The 20,858-nt window shown below is 48.8% G+C and overlaps 1 protein-coding gene across 1 annotated transcript in view; it reads left to right on the top strand.

The window, feature by feature from the left end:
- PLXNA4 (plexin A4) overlaps positions 1 to 20,858 on the top strand; it is a 438,400-nt gene that overhangs the window by 319,825 nt on the left and 97,717 nt on the right. Inside the window, exon 5 of the mRNA XM_030308459.1 lies at positions 8,610 to 8,710. Coding sequence (XP_030164319.1) covers positions 8,610 to 8,710 — 101 coding nt within the window. The remainder of the gene's footprint in view (positions 1 to 8,609; positions 8,711 to 20,858) is intronic.

Genomic DNA, 20,858 nt, shown 5'->3' with positions numbered 1-20,858 from the left:
AGAGCTCGGGCCTTCAGCTCCCAAGCCTCGTGTTCTGAGGCTGTTGCCCTTGTTCTTGACGTTGCCCTCGACGACCTTGACCCCAGAACTCCTGCCTACAGGCAGGTGGGGACAATGCTGACAGCCAGGGCTGCTGCCCTTGACCCTGTGCATGAGTCTGCTATCGGGGGAGACCCCTGCTGGATTAACCCCATGGCGAGAGCAATAAGCAGGAGAACCTGCAAAGTTCAAGGCAACCCATTCCTGAGGGGCTTTTATTGCTGCTGAGCAGATAAAACCATCTCCTGGCACTAGGGCAGCGAGGAGGCCAGCATGGGGGGTCCTTTGAGCATCTGTGCTGCGGGCTGGCTGTCCACACGTAAAGAACCACATTCTCTTTCCAGAGCCTTTTCTGGTACTTTGCCCAGGGCCTGGGCCTCCCTGAGATCTATAGATCTATGGTCCTAGAATTAGGAGAGCTCGGTCAGCATGGAATATACTGGGAAGATTCATTTATGATGTTAGACCCAGCTTTTAATTTTTTTTTTTTAACATTTATTTATTTTTGAGACAGAGAGAGACAGAGCATGAACGGGGGAGGGTCAGAGAGAGGGAGACACAGAATCTGAAACAGGCTTCAGGCTCCAAGCTGTCAGCACAGAGCCCGACGTGGGGCTCAAACTCATGGACCATGAGATCATGACCTGAGCCGAAGTCGGCCGCTTAACCGACTGAGCCACCCAGGCGCCCCTAGACCCAGCTTTTAAAAGAAAGTAGAGTGGCACCTGGATGGCTCAGTCAGTTAGGTGTCTGACTTCGGCTCAGGTCATGATCTCACAGTTCATGGGTTCAAGCCCTGTGTCGGGTTCTGTGCTGACAGCTCAGAGCCTGGAGCCTGCTTCAGATTCTGTGCCTCCCTCTCTCTCTGTCCCTCCCCTGCTTGCACTCTGTCTCTTTCTCAACAATAAATAATTAAAAAAATAAAAAGAGAAGAAAGTAGAAACTACCACACTGCAACCTTTCCCTCCTCCATTTACCCTCTCCCCTCTACCTGTCACAGGACCTTTATACCCTAATGTGACTTTATGGCCAGCATCTGTGTATCAGTTAGCTATTTCCATAGAAGAGCTGTGTAACAAACCACCTCCAAAGTCAGTAGCAGATAATAATAAGCATTAACTCCCATAACCTGCACACCCATTGCATGTCAACTGATCCGGGCTAAGCTCAGCTGGGTGGTTCTGGCTTAAGCTTCTGCACCAGCTGGGCTTGTCTTCTGTCTGTGGGTTGGGCTCAGGTCTGCTCCACACGGGTTCATTTGGCTGAAGGAGAAGCAGCTACATGGGAATCTCTTTTCATGGCCATGACAGAAACGCAAGAGGGCAAGGCCAACCACAGAGGCACATCTCAAGCCTTTGCCTTGTGCTTGTTGTCATCCCATTGACCAAATCAGGTCCTGAGACCAAGCCCAAGGACAAGGGCCTGGAAGTACACTCTATCTCTCCATTCACTGTGAGGCCAGGTAGGTAGCGCCCTGGGGACATAGGAGGACTTCAGGGCAGTGAAGAGTTGGGACTCATGACACGATCTGCCATAGTCTGTGACCAGCCTCCCGGCCTCAGCCTCTCTGACCAGCCTGCCAAGGTCAGACATAACTGCCATCTCTGAGCAAAGAGGATGTGAGTGACTGTGTTCCGGGCACCTGGCATGACCTGAAATAAACACAGCTTCCTGAGCCAGTGTTCAGCCACCACAGGTTCGAGCCTTGGCAGTGAGGGGGTCAGAAGTCATCACGGGAGACAAGAGCTCTTATGCAGCCCTGGCATGGCCCCAAGTCAGTAGAAGTGAGGTGTGGAAAGGCAGCCAGAGGCCACTAAAGGAAAGAAAGGGCCCTGGAGAGGTTTGGAGGGGCGCCCCAAGACCACGATGCTGAGATCCATATGGATTACCGAGTTACTAATGTTCTGGAAAAGGACCGGCTTTTCCCAGCTCTACTTCCTTTGCTCAGAGACAGGAGGACAGGACGGGGATGGATGGGACAGCACCAGGGACGACGGGCACCAGGCACAGTCCCTGCACAGCTTGAGAGCTCTGCAGCAGCCCTTCAGAGTTTCTTAATGGGTCCTCTTGCATCTTTTTTCCCCTTTTTTGACAATTTTGAAGGAAACTGGGTACTTAAGGAGCCTCTCGGACATTTAAATTAACCCCCACCATCAGACTCAGCATAGGCACGGCAGCATTGGCATCCAATTATAAGAGGAGAGACAGAGGAATAACTCACATTTCGACGAGAGTGTCAAATATTTAAAGAAATGAGAGCTATGCACAGAGATGGTAGGCTGTGTCTATGGAACGTGTCTGAATGCAATCCACAGAGCAGCAGGCTCCCTTTGGGACGCTCACAGCAACAGGCGGAGTGGGACTCGACTGCCAGAAGAAAGCATCTTCCCGATATCAGGGAAACCAAGCAGAGCCTAGACAGTCGGGGGCCAGAACTCAAGAAAACTCCCCCAGCTGCCTTGAGCACACCCAGGGCCTGGCCGCTCCAGGCGGTGGGCTCTCTTGATCAGAATACAGAAGCTTGTCAAGGTCAAGGCCATGAGCTGAAGTCCTGTGTGGGCTCCTTCACTCTGTCTCAGTCAGTCCTTATCTTTCTATCCCAGGCCACTGTTTTAATACATTCACGGCCTTGTTCGTGGGGCCGGACAGGTGAGAGAATAGAGATGATGATTCTATTTACAGTATTTAAAACCCAGATGAAGCTACACTCTATGATTTAGGGAAGTTTACCTTGGGGCAAAAGGGTGAAGAAAACCAATGTGAGTGTCGGAAAGGTAATGGGGGGGGGGAGAGGAATAGAGGTAGACAGAGATAGATACCAGCACACAGGTTTCCTACTCATAATGGCGAATAAGAAGTGCCAAAGTAGAGACAAAGCAGTAACCGGAGTATCTTATAAAATCAGAGACCATTTGACCTCACAAGACCAATTTGAATTCCGAGACCCTGCCCCGTGCCTCTTGGATGAGGTGGGAGGTGAGAAAGTGTTCTGGGTAGAACAAAGCTATGACGTTATTTTTCCAAATCAGGAAATGGAGGCCCAGAGCTTGTGAATGACAGATCAAAGTTACATCACAGTCCATGATAGGAGATACTCATCCAAAACCCTTTTGTCCATGTGATATTAAATTGAAAAGGGTAATATGCCAATCTTTGCATGCAAGGATCTCAGAATATTTTATACACATGAATTTATTAGTCTAACCGGAAATAGTTGTCTTTTTGCGTCTGGCGTATTTCACTTAACACGATGTTTTCAAGGTTCATCCGTGTTGTGGCATGTGTCAGAATTGCCTTTTTTTGAAAAGCTGAATATTATAATAGTCCCTCCTTATCCACAGGGGATATGTTCCAAGACCCCTTGGTGGATGACTGAAACCATGGATCATACAAAACCCTAGATATCCTGTTTTTTTCCTACATATACATACCTATGATAAACTTTAATTTATAAGTTAGGCACAGTGAGAGATTAACAACCATAGTGAATAGTAAAATAGGACAATTATAATAATATAGCATAATAAAAGTTATGTGAATGTGGTCTCTCTGTCCCCCAAATTTCTTATTGTACTGTACGTCTTGTGATGATGTGACATGATAAAATGCCTACATGATGAGATGCAGTGAGGTGAATGACGTAGGCACTGTGACATAGCTGTTGACCTTCTGATCATACATCAGAAAAGGAGATCATCTGCCTCCAGACTGCGGTTGACTGTGGGTCACTGAAACCGCGGATGGGGGGGTGGGGGCAGGGGGCCGACTGTATTCCTTTGTCGATCTGTACCACACTCATTTTATCCATTCGTCTGTTGGCTTGCTTTGGCTATGGGTTGCTCTGGGTTGCTTTCCCCCTTTTGGCTATTGTGAATAATGTTGTTATGAACATGGGTCGATAAATATCTGTTTGAGTCACTGCCTCCAGTTTTCTGGGGTGTGTACCCAAAAGGGCAATGACTAGATCGTAGGGCAATTTTATGTTTAGGTTTTTGAGGAACCACTACTATGCTGCCCCATAGGACTTTGCACAAACCCAGTGGCATATGCAAAGACGACCCTGTGCCGGCCCTGTCCGAACCCCTCTGCCTGAGGAGCCCCCCGCTCTCCCCCAGCACTGCATAGGCACACACAGAGGTTCTGCAAGGTGGTGGGGCTCCTGTCTTTAGAAGCAGCAAGGGAGCTCATGCAGACACATCAATCAACACCTCTCCTGGAGTCCAGTGACCAGGGGACAAACCTCAATCTTTTGTGGTGTCTGAGACCATCCATCACTAGGATGGCTTGGGTCACATCGCCATCTGATTTGTTCTCCAAGCGGAAGCCCCCCTCCATGACTTTCTTTTCTCACCTCTTCCTGTGGTCTGAATTCCCTCACTCAGTTAATTAGCATGCCTGGCACTGTAGCTTAAGACTTTAATCAGCGTGGGGTGGTTTTAATTAATCGTGTGGCTCTGCATCTGGAGTGGTTTGTGTTCCAGGGTCAGAAGAGGAGCCGACGATGGGGGAAGGGAGAGGCGGCTTTGTTTGGTGTAAGGTGTGGGCGGAGAATCTGGGGACTTGGGGGGAAAGAATCGCAATGCCACGGTGCTCAGAAGCCACCTGGGCACCCGTACAGCTTCCTAGCAAGGTGCGGAAGGTAACCTGAGCCATGAGGGTATAGAATCGCACCAAGATAAATGATGGATAATCCGTCTAGTTTTCAGAAGTGACCTCAAGTGTCAGAAAGTTTTCTGATGCTTTCCAGAATTACCCATGGGGTGGGGAGTGAGGCAAAGCAGTCGTATAGATGGGGAGATGTAGAGTCAGTCTGGAAGGGGTTGGCCGTTCTGGGGAATGCTGCCGAAAAATGGGCCTTTGAAGGTTTCCCAGGACCGACCTTCCTTGGGAAAGGCGAGGTGAGTGACACCTACCTCTCAGGTAATGGTAACCTTTTTTGCCTGGTCTATAGCATCCGCACTTTAGAAAGAATGGGGGGAAGAAAAACGAGATAAAGCTCAGGAGAGTAATCAAAAATGACTGAGTGTATACATAGAAAGATCCTAAAAGAAAAGGTCGAGAGAAGCTGGGTCTCATGATAACTGCCTAGGAAGGACTTATGCCCCTGTCCCACAGGGATCTATCTAGATGAAAAGCAGAGAAAAAGACAAGTCTGTTACAGTATCTGGTAAAAGCACTGAATAAGTCCAGGAAGCAGGGCTGCCCTGGAGTTTCATCCCAGATGAAGCAATGGCTGCTGGTTAGGGGCAGACAGCACAGTTCAAGGAGGAAACGGTAATATCAAGGTGCTAAAGAAGAAAAATTCCTCCTGGCCTACTATACTCCTGGTGGAGTTTGTGGGTCCAGGGAAACCTGCCGGAGCAGTTTCCTGTGATGTGGTAGAGAGGTAATGTGTCAGTGCAACGAAGAACGAGACATTAAGGACAAAGATGACAATAATAACCGTCACTTATAATGTCCTTGTGTGTTTACAAAGCAACTTCACACCTATCAGGTGATCTGTGCTCTGGGAAATCCCGTGAATTCGGGAGGTGCAGGGAGATTTTTATCTCCGTGTTTAAAGACGAGGGAAAATGAGACCCAGAGGGAGAGGAGGACCTCATTGCTGGTAAATGGTGGAGTCAGGATTTGAATCTCACTCTGTGGGCTCCTACACTCTTTCCAACCAAACTCAAATCACTCTCATTTAGAATGGGGAGAGGAAGGAGTTTATAATTCTAGGTATTGGCGTTATTAAACACCAGTTGCAAGATATTTTTAGAAATCTGAATGCAAAGCCTTTTGAGAACATCAGGTTCGCCAAGCAGCTGGCATAACCCCAGAGCCCCATGGCCCATCCATCTAAGACAGATTATAGAACATGTCAATGGGAGAAACTGGGGAGGATATTAATTAAGTTTAGACCAAGAAAATGCTTTTGATTGAACAAGCCATGATTTTCTCCTTAAGCCCATGCAAAATATGGAGTGCTAGACAAGCATCTGGAACACATGAAAACGTTATTATGTACTTGTGTTACCAACTTTCACCATCTATGGCCCCTTTTATTACTTTTTCCCCTCTAGGCATCATGTTTTCAAAGATTTTTGCCTGCTAAACAAGCTGCATTTATTAAGTAATAATATATTTCCTATTCTTAATGTGGGACATACATCACTGAGTATGCACACAAAAAAGAAAACAGCAACAATCCAATTTCCATTATGCTTTGGGAAATATTGAAAATAGCGTGAGGACCTTATTACCACTCATGGATTCTGGGGAGTCCAGGTACTCTGGGCTGGGAACCCCTATTTGTGTGCTTACATGAACAGCATATCTGTGTCCACTTAAGGGATGAGGAGAGATATTAAAGAGGCAATAGGAATAGGGTAAGTTCCTGGCTAGGTGTAGAGCCCGCAGGGTAATTTGTACGAAATTGATTGTCAGAATTAATTGCAAGAATGGGAAGGTTGCATGTAGGCAGAGCTCAGGCGTGGCCCCTGTAGCTTACATGAGCAGTAATAACGGGAAAGATAAAATCCCACGAGTGCCAAAAGATGTCTGAGAGGGCCACAAAGGCCAAGGCAAAGCTAGAAGAATGGGAGGAGGAGCCCAACAGGTAACTAGGAAGAAGTAAAAATGTAGCACACGGTCAGTAAGATGGCTCAGCGGGCACCTGAGGAAACAAAACAAGAAGGTATATAAAGGGAGTAAGTGAATGAAGGTGGAAAGGGAAGAGCGATCATATGGGGTTTGGTTTAATTATTAATTAATTCCAAAAGACAGTCTTGAGACTAATTGAGCAGACCCTGGTGCCAATTGGCCTGTGCGTGAGCTACAAGTAGCCCCTGCCAAGTGTACATCATTTTAGGGAGTCAGATGCCCGTGCAGCAGCAGGGGATGCAGCCGGTGCATTTGCCTACGAAACACGGAGGCTCGGTCAGGTCGGTGTGGTTTGTACTTCTTGGTGCCTGTTGTCTGATGGCGAAAAATTAAAAAGGGGCGGCCACATCAAATTCTCTTAGCACAAGCTGAAAAATTAGGTAAGAAGTCTTCCGCTGAGATAAAAAGGTGCCCCAAATAGAAAAGGATGATTAAAAAAACCTTTTTGTGAGGAAGAAACTGGCAAACTAGAGAATAAAGACCAAGGCTATTGAAAGAAAATTAAAATTCATTTGATCCTGGGTGTCGTGATTAAGTACCTCCTATGTACCAGGCCCTGAGAAGTCATGTAAAAAGACATCCAGGCGAAGCTACATTGGAGAACAAAGAAATGCAAAAGATCTTTCCGAGCGTGCAGGCAATGGAAGCAATTGGGCTAGGCAGAAACGTCGCGTGGAGCATTTTACATTAATAAGTGGCTGGCAAAAGCAAGTGGAAGGTTCTGGGGTTGGAGAGGAAGCCTCCAGTCATGAAAAGGGTGTGAGCAGGAGGAGAGGTAGCAAAGGCTGTTCTATGAAGGCACCAGAATGAAACACCTTTAGAGCCAGTTGGGCAACAGCATGAGAAAGAGAGAGGGCAGGTTAACAGCTACAAGGTGAGGTCAAAGGCATGGAGAACAAGAACGAGAAGAGTCTTGGATTTGGCTTGTGTGCTCTCTGGGACCGCACAGATGATGAAACAAAAGGAGGGGAACCAAGAAGAAGGCAGAACACTGGAAAGAAAGAAAGAAAGAAAGAAAGAAAGAAAGAAAGAAAGAAAGAAAGAAGAAAGGAAGAAAGAAAAGAGGGAGGGAGGGAGGGAGGGAGGAAGGAAGGAAGGAGGGAAGGAAGGAAGGAAAGAGAAAAAGAAAAGAAAGAAGAGAAAAAGGAAAAAAAGAGGAGAAAGAAGAGAAAGAAAAAGAGAGAGAGAGGGAAAGAAAGAAAGAGAAAAAGAAAAAGAAAAGAGAGAGAGGAAAGAGAGAAAGAAAAAGAGAGAGGTAAAGAAAGAAAGAAAGAGAAAAAGGAAGGAAGGAAAACAAGAATGAAGAAAGAATAAACATTTGGGTTTATTATATTAATAATAATATTAATATTATAAGTCAGTAGGTCATGGATTGGATGTTTGTAGAGATATTTTGGGGTTTTGACAGTGGGAAAGTTTAAATACGTCTATATAAATATCTTTCATAACAATTTATATGAACTCTAAGGAGGTTGTTTTCAAAGACTCCCAAGAGAATCACAGGTGGCTGTCTCCCCTGGATGCTTATGTGGCCACCTGCTCAAATACTATTTGGGGGTGCCTGGGTGGCTCAGTAAGTTAAGCATCTGACTTTAGCTCAGGTCATGATCTGGCAGTTTGTGAGTTCAAGCCCCACATCAGGCTCTACACTGACAGTGAGGACCCTGTTTGGGATTCTCTCTCTCTCTCTCTCTCTCTCTCTGTCTCTGCACCTCTTCCACTTGTGTGTCCTCTTTCTCTCTCTCTCTCAAAATAAGTAAACTTTCTTTCTTTTTTTTAAGATCCCTTCTGGTTCTGGAGCTCTGGACCTCTTCACATTCCTGCAATGATTTAGGTGATATATCTCATAGAATAGTGTCTCTTCCTGGTGAACGCTGGGTGTTCTGCAAAATCCTAATCACCCTTTTCTTGTCCTCCTGTCCTAGCTCACTAGAGTCCCTGTGGAGTCCTGTGGTCAGTATCGGAGCTGCAGTGAGTGCCTTGGCTCTGGTGATCCCCACTGCGGCTGGTGTGTGCTCCACAACACGTGAGTACCTGAGTACCACTGGGCAGCTTCCTCCTGCCTCCTACTTCCCCACCCCACCCCCCACCCTTGCCCTCCCATAATTCTCTTCCTCCTCGCCTTCCCTGTCACCAATCTCCTTCCCTTTGATCTCTCTTCTCTCCCTGCCTTTTCTTACTCTGCCTTTTTTGTATCCTTTGCAAATCCTATCCCCTTCTTTTGTTCTGACTTCATTTTAAATTGCCAAATTCCCATAAGAAATATATGCAAATATCAGCTTGGGAATGATGATGAGTTAGGACATGGAATCACAAGGGTAGTAACATTCTAGAGGGCTGGAGGGAGGTTCCTGGATATTTCTGACTATGGCTGTGGACTGATGTTCCAGGACTGAACACCAGGAAAAAGGCATTGATTGGACTTTTTTCTCAAGGCTCACGTAAGCCACAAAATCATGTGCGAGATACATACTCTCCATTTAGTGATTCAACGTCCACATAACACTCTTCAATATCCACCCCTCAAAAAAACTTCTGGTATTTGAGGGGTATATTTTGAGTGTGTAGCACCCAAAGACCCTCCCTCTGCTGTCCATGCACTCATCTGGCTGTCAGGGGACCCTGGGCCTGGGGTCACTAGGCCAGTGAAGCCCCGTCCCAAGTGCTGGGTGTTCTCCCTATGTTCCCCTTAGTGCTGGTTCCACAGTATTCTCTAGAAGCTGGGAGAAGGCAGTAGTATATACAATGGAGGTAAATGGTGGTCTGATAAGTGATCTGAGGACTGGGATACAGGGTATAGACAACCAACCCAGACACATGGAGGGAACTAAAGGCACTTCTTTGGAGATCCAAAGACCCTTAGCATTGCTGACCGGAGAAGCCAAAAATAGTTGGGCCCCACTCGGAGGGAATTTGATCCCAGTTAAACTACTGTTGCTGGAACCCCAGACTTCTAGTCAACACTTGAAACAGACATGTTGCGTGTTGGACACAAGTGTCATACGTTAAGGAGAAAGGCTTTAGTCTTCCTGCGAAGACTCTGAACTATGTGTGACCAACGACCATTTCTGGTCATTTTCAACTGTGAGAAGGTGGGGGGTGGGCAGGATCTTGTTTGCAGGAATGCTGGCTCAGAATTTAGGAATGCTTCTGAAAGTGAGAAATGTCCTCTTAGGTGTACATCCTCTCCAAGGGAGTGGTCACCCTCCCATCCCTGGGGAATAGGCTCATGCATAATGAGTCCTTGTGCTCTTTGAGGGAAGGTCTGAAATCCCTCATGTGTATCTTGGTGGGAAAAACGGAGACCCGCTGACCCACATAACTGAGAGATGACTGGAAACTGGGGGTGGGAACGTACTCAAATGTGTGTATGGTAACAGAGAGTAGCAGAGTCCAAGAGGGGCCGGCATAACAGAACGGGGGAGATGGCATTCAGAATTCAGATCAGCTCTGATCAGCACAGAGGAGTTGCCCAAATGGTACTTTGCAAGGCAGAAGGGCAGTCATTTCCTTTTCCCCCACAATGAGTCCTCTCAGAAAGGGACCGTGTTCCAGACCCATTGCTTCCTTTGGGGCCTAGGCCAGCTGGCTTTCTTCTCAGCCAAGGGTGGCCCAGCTGCTCCTGGCGTGGGGTGCTCACACCTGGCTTCCTTCAAGGACAAATCAGGAAAGCCAGCCCCTCTTGGACACTCTATGCCTGGGGGAGCCAAAGACAGGTCTCCATGTCAGCTTTGATCCTACCTAGAGAGACTGACCCACCCCACATAGTGCTAAGCCCTATGAGGAAGAAGGACCCGGAGGCTCTGAGAAGGAAACAGAGAGACTCTGAGTACCCCTGTATCCCATCCCCAGAGCTGAGCCAAACAGGAAGAAGAAGAGGAGGGACCAGAAATTACTTCCTGTATGGCCTCAGTTTCTCCTTCAGAAACATAGTACCTGCCTCCTGTCAAGTGGCAGAAAACAGGGGTGAACTGGGGCCAAGGAGAAATCTGGACAGTTCATGAAGGAGCCCATCAGTCTGCACTGGGAAGCCAGCAGCTCTGTGCTCAGTGAATGTGGCCTAAAGAAAACAGCCATGGGCATGAACTTTGGGAATCTGCCACCAAGGCCAAATTCCACATCGCCCAGCTGTGCAGCAACCTGGGGCAGCCCAGCTCATCTGTGAATTAGACATGGCAGTGCCGGTCTCACCCACCTCACCAGGTCACCGGAGAATGAGATGAGATCCCGTTGGCGAAAGCATGCCATGCACTGTGGAATGCTATGCAATGTAAGGCGGGGGTTGGGGCAGGAATCGTGACGCAGCTGGGAAAGGACTGAGAGCCCCTGGGTGTGGGCGCCCTGCCGCTTATGATTTCGGTCAGCCCCCATTGATTGTCCAGATGGCTCCACTTAAATTGCATCCTTCCCTTCCCATGGGCATCCCAGCCTCAAACTGCCTTCCTCTGAGTGCTAGATGCTCCTGCTGGATCCCCCTCACCTCTGTTAACCTGGCATCCCGTCTTCCTTTGAAGTTTACATATCTTATTCGTATGTGTCGTGTGGGAACAGCCCTTACTAGGCACACGTTCTCAGAAAGCAGGGGAAGGGCTTTCTCTGTGCCGCTCAGCACTGAGCGGCGGCGGCTGCTGCTGCTGCTGCTGCTGCTGCTGCTGGAGCTGCTGGCAGCTCTTCCTTTTGCCCAAAATGCCACGGTGAGAACAGGCGTGGGAGAGCCAGGAGGGACCTAGAAGGACGACGGGGATGGAAATCGCTGAAGTCTACTTCTCACTCTTTGCAAAAGTGCTATGGGGGGTTGGAAAGTATAGGCAGCTCCCATTACTCATGGTGGTTCTGTTCTGTAAGTCACCACAAACACCAAATCAGAGAATACCGATCCATAGCTCCTGGGGTGGTTCCCGGGGCTGGGTTCCTATGAGCCTCTGGCCACAGCATGTCTGTCAACCAGTCAGTACATAACTGCGTTCTGTTTTAAAAACATTGGCGGTGGGGGCGGTGGCGGGGAGCGCCTGAGTGGCTCAGTGGGTTAAGCATCTGACTCTTGGTTTCAGCTCAGGTCACGATCTCACGGTTCATGGGTTCGAGCCCCGCATGGGGCTCTGTGCTGACGGCACGGAACGTGCTTGGGATTCTGTTTCCCTCTCTCTCTGCTCCTCCCCCGTCTGTACTCTGTATAAACAATGTTTATTTATTTATTTTTGAGAGAGAGACAAAGACAGAGACAGAGTATGAGTGGGGGAGGAGCAGAGAGAGGGAGACACAGAATCCAACACAGAATCATGGGGCTTGAACTCGTGAACCACGAGATCATGACCTAAGCCAAAGTTGGATGCTTAGCCGACTGAGCCACCCAGGTGCCCCAGTGCGTCTCTGTGTAAAGCCACCTTATTTAATAGAAATTGTTTCATTAACACGGAATTCACGGCCAACAGCACCACATCTCTTGCCTGAACACAGCTTATCTAGCACACGTGTTTTCCCCATAAGGCATATCATGGTCTTCTCATGCTTAAGAGCCCTAGACAGCACTTCAGCACAACACTTGGGGGCCATTTTAAAGGGTGAAGTCACCAAGAAAATGCACAAAAATGCGAAACAAAATGTGGCACTAAATAGACCATGAAAAGGACATTTGTTTATAGTATGAGATGAAACAAGAAGGCAGAGTATCACTACCTTGTCCAGGCTCTGATGGAAATGTGTGCATGTGACCACTCCAGTTTTTCTCCACTCTGCTCATGTCCAGGAATGACCACAAAGGTGCCATAAGTATCAGTGGGGGGATTTTAAAGAAATGTCAGCAAGTAGGTGAATTTACAAAAATGGAATCCACAACTAATGAGGCTCAGTCGTAACTCTGTACATCAGAAATTTGGCATCCTTGTTTATGAAGAGGAAACAATACCTTCTCATGGTCATGGCAAGTGGATGAAATTAGGTAATAAAGGACGTTGTAGGTCAAGGTGATGTTCTCTGAAATCTTGAGCCTCCTGATGCTGGGGTCTATGCCAGTGCATGGTCAATCTCAACTCCTCTGGGAGGATACAGCTCATGAGCACCCCAGGTCAAGACTGCCTTCCAGCCTGCCCACCATGACACTCCCTCCCAGGGTTAATGACCAAGGAGAAGCTCTGGTCCACATGGCTGGATGAAGAAGAGAAGGTTCCTGGATCTTCTAAGAAGCTATAAGTCAGAATATAATGTTAAATATAGAGAGAGTGAGATAAGCAGATCGTAAGCGTACAGTTTGAACAGTTTTGACAAATGGGAAGGCCCAGGTAATCCACACTCCCATCAAGATACACAAAATGTCCTTCATCCAGAAAGTTCTCTCATGCTCCTTCCCATTCTTTCCAGTGGACTTTTCTTCCGAGTTGCTTAAGTTCAGGTTGAAGCCAGACACTGTTTCTTCTGATACACTCTCCATTTCATTTTATTTTTACGTATTTAATTTAATTTTAATTTTATTTATTTTATTTATATTTTATTTTTATTCTTATTTTTTATTTTATTTCCTTCCTTTCATTTTAAATAGATGCCAGCCAGACATTCATGGTTGGGAGAGATGCATGAGGACGCGGCCAGAGAAAGCTGGAGCACGCAGATCAGAGCAGAAAGTGGCAGAGGACCAGAGGGAGCCCGCAGATGCTTCCCCTGGGGCCCCTCTGTTTGCCAGGCAGGGAGCGTGGTGACAAATGCAGGGGGTTTTATCATGCATGGGGGTGCCATGCCCCCGTAGCCCTTGTCCATACACTTTTCACACTGGCCCTGCTCCCTTGGTGACAGGCACTGTGCTAGGCTCAGGAGATCCAGGGAGACTACGTTAGACTGGCTCTGCCCTGAAGCTTCATGGGAACTGGGGCCCTTGGGCCAGGGAAAGGGTGGGGGCTGCAGACTGCACCGGAATCAGTGCATTTGGTAGGGCCGCATCATGGGCAAGCCCCTGTGCTAAGTGCTCCAGGGCCCAGCAAGGCTGACCCTAAGGAAACCAGGGCAAAAGAGCATCAGGAAGAGGGTTCCTTTGGGTATCAAGACATGCCATTTTTCTGTCACTTTTGCCAACTTTTTATGGTTGTAAGAAGTAGGAGGGTGGGAACTTGGTAGCAAGCGAGCAGCAGAAGCTGTGTGTGTGTGTGTGTGTGTGTGTGTGTGTGTGTGTGTGAGACAGAGAGAGAGAGAGAGAGAGAGAGAAATGGAGGGGAAGAAACAAGGAACAGAAGGAGAGAGCATAAGAGAGAGAGTGAATAGTCTAAGGGCAGGGCCCCTACTAACAGGTGGCTCAGGTGGCTGAAAGGGTCCTTTCTACCAGCAAGGGCACAGGTGGGGTGCAGACTAAACAGGCTTAAGAAACGCTTGTGTAATTGAAGCCTCCCTCCTGTTACTCACTCTTGATTGTCTCAAAGCACGGGCCTGCCAACCCAGTAGCACAGAGCATCGCCCCTTTGTCCTCTCATACGGTCCCTGACCCAGCCTGCAGGCTTGCTGGTTTCCAATGGCAACGACAGTTTCAACAAGCTGGGTTTTTGTTTGTCTGTGAATCTTGAGCTTGTATTCCCAGGGCATTTACCTTGGGCCTGACCCTACCTATTCCGACTTGGGGGAAGGTAAAGGAAAGCCTCCAGCCCAGCCTCACCTGTCTTGGGCCTAGAACATTCCCTCCAACCAGGCTTGGCATGTCCCCAGGCCTCCCTCCCATCTTCCCCCGACCAGGCCCAGGCTGAGAAGCCGATCTCAGTCTCAGCGGGTAACGGGATCCCATGGCAGACCCAGCCACATCGATTGGCCCAGACGTTACCTTTCTGAAGAAGGTTCATCAGCGTCACTCCTGGGAGGCTCATGTAACCCAAGACATCAACAGGGGAAAGATAAGACCAGCTTTGCCCAAGTCTCTCTTGCCCCCTGGTGTCCCCACCTCTTTGCAGATTTCTTCTGTTGGAAGAATGCCCACCCTTCGATGCTTGGCCCAGATTACTGCTCAGTATCCACTCCTTTTCTTCTCTGTATCATTTCTGCCTAGATGGAGAAAGGGAAAGGGAAGGAGAGGAAAAGTACTGGCACCCAGAGTGGAAGGGAGGGGTTAGAGTGACGTGCCCTCACTGTGCCTGGAGGTCACCCTGATTGCACTGACTGCGGAGGCAGACGCAGTGGGTCAGACCCCACGGCCTCCTCCACGGTCCCCGGCCCTTCCTGTCCTCTCCAAGACCAGAAAGCTCTGGCTGAGCACCCAGAACAAACCCACCACTGGAAAGTTTCCCTGCCTTGAGCAACTCCAACCAGCTACACCATGTAGGCAGTGATCAGGGACCTCGGTCTTCACTGGTCCCTGAGAAAATGCACAGTTTGTCCCATAGCCATGGCCAGGTGTCCCCTTAATGGAGCATAAATGGATTCTAAACATGTAAGTCCTTCCTTGCCGCCTTTTGGTATATCCCATAGCCTGGTTTCATTTTCTCCTTAAGCTGTATCGAAGGACTACCTAATACCAACCTGCTAAGGCACCGGTGTCTCTGAGAGCCGTTTGCAGGATGCCCACCCACTCGTGAGGAATTGTTAGAATCACTTCTGCCCAGCAACCTTTGCAGGCTATACTCTGGTCTTCCCTCTTTGCCAAAAAGTTTTCAGCCTCTGGTCCAGAGGGAAGAATCCCAGACTAGATATTGGTACAGTCGAGTTTTTCCATTGGTGTCCCAGCGGATACATAGTATGAGTTAAGGAATCTTGCTTTTTCCTCTCCCAACTACCGCCTCCCCACCCCCACCCACATACATGTGTATAACACATGCTTTCATGACCAAAGGATGTTCAGTCAGCACTGCCATCAGCTCATAGGAATTAGGAAAGTCCTGTGGTCCATATGATCTCAGGGTGCCCCTCCCAGTCTAATGACTTGACTTTCTGGGGACAGCCTGAGGGGCTGGGCTGCCTCTGAGGTTGAAGTGCAGATGTGCACAGCCATATACCAGCATTCACACATTCTAGCCACGTGTGTCCAGCCATGCCACCCTGGCCTCATGGTGTGGAGAGTGGCCCAGCTCACACAGAGCAGAGTGCTGCCCGGCACCTGACTTGGTGACATTAAAGAAAGCTCCAGGCTGTTGGGTAATGTGTGGTGTGCAAGCTGATCAAATCAACCAGAGTAACTGGTCAGTGTGTCTCAAGTAACATACAGCAGCCCCCTTGTTACTGACTGGATTGAGGGGACAGTGGACCAGGCTGCTACACCTTGCCTTTGCTTTTTCCTCCTCCTCCTCCTCCTCCTCCTCCTCCTCCTCCTCCTCCTCCTTCTCCTCTTCCTCCTCCTTCTCCTCCTCCTCCTCTTCTTCCTCCTCCTCCTCCTCTTCCTCCTTCTCCTCCTCCTCTTCCTCCTCCTCTTTCTCCTCCTCCTCCTCTTTCTCCTCCTCCTCCTCTTTCTCCTCCTCCTCCTCCTCTTTCTCCTCCTCCTCCTCCTCCTCCTCCTTCTTCTCTCTCTCTCTCCTTCTCCTGCCCTCTGTCCCTCTCCCTCCCTCCAATCCTACTCTTCTCTCCACCTCAACTTTCCTAACCTCCTCTCACCCTCAATAGAAATAAGTAGGTCCCAACAGTACCGATGAAGAGAGAGACCATCCCTGCTTCCCCCTCCAGTTGGGCACCTGCTAAATATAATTCTCTTCTCAGAAACGTAAATTCTCTTCTTAGAAAAGGGACATCCCCTTTTTTGTGTGTTCAATATATCATTTGTTTGAAGACGGGCTGAAAGGAAGGCGAGATAAGACTCCCAACTGGGACCCAGGGCAGAGCTCAGCCCCTCTGTGCAGCCTATGGTGGTGGGCCAGGACCATGTGGGCCACATAAGCCCACAACGGCTCTTGGGCCTCCTCTAGACTCTGAACCTGCTGGTGCCGTTAAGTCCTGTGCCTTCCTCCTGTTTTGGCGAGTGAGACCCAGGAGGCGTGGTACCCCACATCTGCTGCTTAGGTTGGCTTTGGAGCCTTAGAGAAGGCAAAGGGTGGTGAGTACAGTTGCCAGTTCAGCAGCTGATGGCAAAGGGGACATTTCTAAGAACAGCCTAAATCCTTAGGTCAAGACCATGGTGTTAGTCACCAGATCCTAGAATTGTGACACTGCAGGGATCACCTGATCCACACCCTTTGTGTAAGAAACCTCTTGCACACTCATCTGCCTGGAAAGGGTCCCTTCATTCTGTAACTCACCTTCCTCTAGGCTGCACAGATGTGTCTTCCCACTTCTGTGGGCTTTCCTAAAGAGGGCAAGGCCAACGGTATTGGCAAACCCAGTTTCTTCCCTCATCAGGGTTCCCAGATGTGGATACAGTGACCTGAGAGCCCCTGCTAGTAAGCATTCCTCTTAACTTTTCTGGAAAGCTCATTTGGGAAACCCTAACCCCATCTCATTTTTTTCAACCTCCTCATGTTCTAAACCCAGCTCCCCTCAAGGGTGCACTTAAGCCCAATTCGTGACCAATGCGAGATGTTTAAGGATGGGGGAGGGGGTCAGCTGTGGAGAGAAGTCAAGAGACATTCTGCGAGGCAAAGCGGGTGGGCCCCTGCTGGAGGGCCAGGGGACAGACCAGCACCTACCCCCCAAACTGGAGACTCACCCAGACCCCACCTCACCCAGACCCCACCAGCCCCAGTTCCAAATTGAAATTTGCTCACCCAGTTGGTGGCACTGGACGTTAATATTTCTATCGCTGTCCTTAGGAATTAATTTCTAAAGAACTTAATCACCACCTCTTCCCTCTCCCTCACCCCCTTCCTTTCTCTGTTCTTCTCTTTTCCAATTTTCCACTTGGCTGGGAATTCTCCAGCAGCGAAAGTTCAGGCTTAGGGGAGGGCGGAGGTGGCTGCTTCATTAGAGAGGATAATCTCATTGGAACCACTGGCTTGAATAATAACCCCTCCAAGGGCCAGGCCTCTGTCCCCATGGCCTTTCAGCACCTCTGAACTGGGGCTGGAGGGCCCAACTGCAGAGAAAGTGGAATGCGGAAGGGGCGTAAGACGAAGTTAGTAGAGCCAGACTCCAATTCTGGGGGCCTGAGCTGTCTTCTCGGCGGCCCGCTTCCTGCTGGCCACATGCAGGTCTGTGTTGTGAAAGGGCGTGGTGATGGCAGCCCCATGGATGACTGTCTGAAGACTCCAAGTCACCTAGCATGCGCTTTTTGAGTCCTGCCTGGCAAACGGATGAAGCAGGTCCTTCCTCCAGCTCCAGGGTCCTCCCACAGTGGAGTTGAAGGAAATGCCATAGGAAGTACCTGGAGCGCTTTTGAAAGAAACAAGCCACCACCCCGCTACCCCCAAAAGTCATGACTTAATCCTTTGCACACTTCCCAACTCTTGCCTGGGCTAATGAGAAATCACAGTCCTAGAAGAGTAGGAGGACATTACCCTGACATTCCCCATAAGGACTCCGAAGGAATCCATCCTTCCCCCTCCATTACCCTCTCACATCTAAGGTCAGCTGTCTGTGTTTTGGGGCATTTGCAGCCTCGGCCCTCATGGGCCCTGAGGAGTAGTAGAAATGTCAAAACATCCCTGACACTGACCTTAAACTTGACTTTCCACTAACAGAGCTGAGTACTCAATACCCTTTGACAGCTACTGAGAAAGCAGAACTCCAAGCAAGCCAGACCACTCTTTCCCTCTTTCCTCCCTCCTGGTCTCTGGGGCTCCCCATCCCTCATTAGGAGGAAAACTGCTGGAGCCATCTCTGTCTTTTTGTCTCTGGTTTGCCCCATGGACCAGTCTGGAAAATCTGTGCTTCTGTGTCAGCTGTGTTTTAGAGAGCTTGCATGAGGAAGGCGGAGCATTGATGGGGTCACAGTGCTAGTGGACATGTACTGATGGCTTATCGCGTATGAGCTATGCCCTGTTCTAAATGTTTTACATGCATAACTTCATTGAATTCTCCATAATAACCCTATTTGTTAGATACTGTTTTGTCCCCATTTTGTAGAAGAGAACATTGAGGCACGAAGAGGTTAAGTTATTTCCCCAAGATTACACAGTTAGATGGGATGTTTGAAATTATAAGCTACAGGTGGCTTCCCTGGTAAGACCTAAATTGGGGGTCAGGGGGATAACGAGTATGTGGTTTTGGGGCTCTCAAATTTGGGGAGCCATGGCAGGATGCAGCCACACCGACTTTGGAAGCAGCAAACCGTGCAGGTGTGCCTCATCTTGAGACCCCCCCCAACCAAGTACCTTTGTACACCTGCAAGAGAAGTAGAGTCCTCTCTTCTCCATCTGAGTCTGTATTTAGTAACTCCAGGTAAGGTTTGGCCTGGGTGCAGGTTCATTTTTCTCCCTTCATAATTTGATCAAAGACATTTTTCTGATTGCTGTTGGAAATACGAACTTCAAAGTTGGGGAGTCAGTGAATAATTTAAGCCTGTACCAGCTCTCTGGGTCTGCTGTTAATGGGAGTAATAACACTATTAATAGCGATGTCAGTGCAGACACCCTGGAAAAGTCCATAACATTAGCTTAATGGCTGGAGGTAATGAAGTCCTCACAGAGGAGCTAGCCTGGTAAATTAACTTCCAAGACTTTTAGGCAGACGCCCTTGTTGCCATGGTCGGCTAGAGCAGGCAGGGAGTGCCAGGGAGGTGACCACATTCATGTCTGACCCTTCACTCTTGGGTTTCCTAGAAGGATCCTGGAGAATTCACAAGTTGCAATAATATTCAAAGTGCTTCCCAGTGGCAGGCAAGAAGAAAAAAAAAAAGTGATTAGCTTAGAGACAAAGCTTGAAGGGAAATTTTGAAATTGCCTTAAGCAACATGAATCGAACATCAAGATGGCAGGGAAATGGGTTTAGTCTGCAGCAAGAGGGGGTCTGTCCTTCCCTCCTCAGTCTCGAAGCTTCAGGGAGGTACAGCACAGCAGAGGCTCCAGGGTTCATCTGTGTTCAAATACTGGCTCTCTCTGTTGAGCTGGTGACCTCGGGCAAGTTACCTACCCTTCCTGCAGTTTCCTGGTCTATAAAATGGGTTTTTAAATGGTACCTGCCTTGCAGCATTGTTGGGAGACTTTGACATAAACCGCAAGCCTCTTACCAGGGAGCTCAAGAAACGCTCAGTGACTAGTAGCCATGATTGTATTACTTAGAATTGTTTTTCACTTTCACGTTACATGTCCAATTTACTCTGCACTCGTCATTTTTGTCCCTGCGTCTCCCCTTCTTCCTTTTGTCCGTGCCTTCAGTGACTTCTTCATTTGCTAAGTTCTCCCCCCAGACTCGCCACTGTTAGGCCGTCCCTCCCACAGAAGCCAAAGCTGTCTTCCTTCCCTGTGGCATTCTTCCTGATGACTCAGGCGCCGTCTCCCTGCTGCCCCGGTTACCTCAGCGTGTCCCTCTAAGGACCCTGCTTTCCCTTACCCCCCAGCAGAATCAGGAATCCACAGCTTCCAGATCACGGCCGCCCAGCAAAGGTCCACATTCACATGGCTTTTTGGATTTGCATTAAAAGCCTGTTCCCCAAAGCTCAGATACCTCCATGCCGTGAACTCCCACTGTAAGGCAAGGATGCCCTGGCCCTGGCGGAGAGTTTAAGCACCTTCCCCCATGTGGGGTGTGCACATTTGGGTGAAGGTACATGATTCTTATGTGCATGTTTCACAAGCTCCATCAGTGAAGACTGTAAGATCCCAGATCACCCTGGATGTAGTCTACCCGTGACGCAGTGTACTTTGAACAACACAGGACGCTAAGCAATAATAGCAAACCTTCTCTAACGGTAACCCTGGGCCAGGGAGCTGGGATTCCCATCCAAGGCGGTCTGGCTCCAAAGCATGCTTTGAACTGCTACACTCGGCTCTTTTGATCCTTCCTTCCCTCCCTCCCACCCACCTACATTTGTCCTCTGGCTGCTGGACATGAGGTATACAGGGGATTCCAGAATAAGTCAGGCATCATTTCTTCTTTTGAGCTCACACCTGGTAGGAGAGGCTGCACTTAACCCAATAATTATAATATAATCAAAGACTTTCTAGACTATAAGAAACCCCCAAATGCTCTGAACTCTGCCTCAGGTGGTAGCAGGGAGAGATTGCAGATGCACAATGGTTGAACCACATCTGGAGGGTAGGTAGAAGCTGGACAGGGGAAGTGTGGGAAGAAGGTGGTCCGGAGAGAAGTGGCCAGCACAAGGCAAGGAAATCGGAAAGAGTATTTTG

Source organism: Lynx canadensis, chromosome A2 (genome assembly GCF_007474595.2).
Source record: "Lynx canadensis isolate LIC74 chromosome A2, mLynCan4.pri.v2, whole genome shotgun sequence".
NCBI lineage: Eukaryota > Metazoa > Chordata > Mammalia > Carnivora > Felidae > Lynx > Lynx canadensis.
This window is presented reverse-complemented; position numbering and strand designations above follow the sequence as displayed.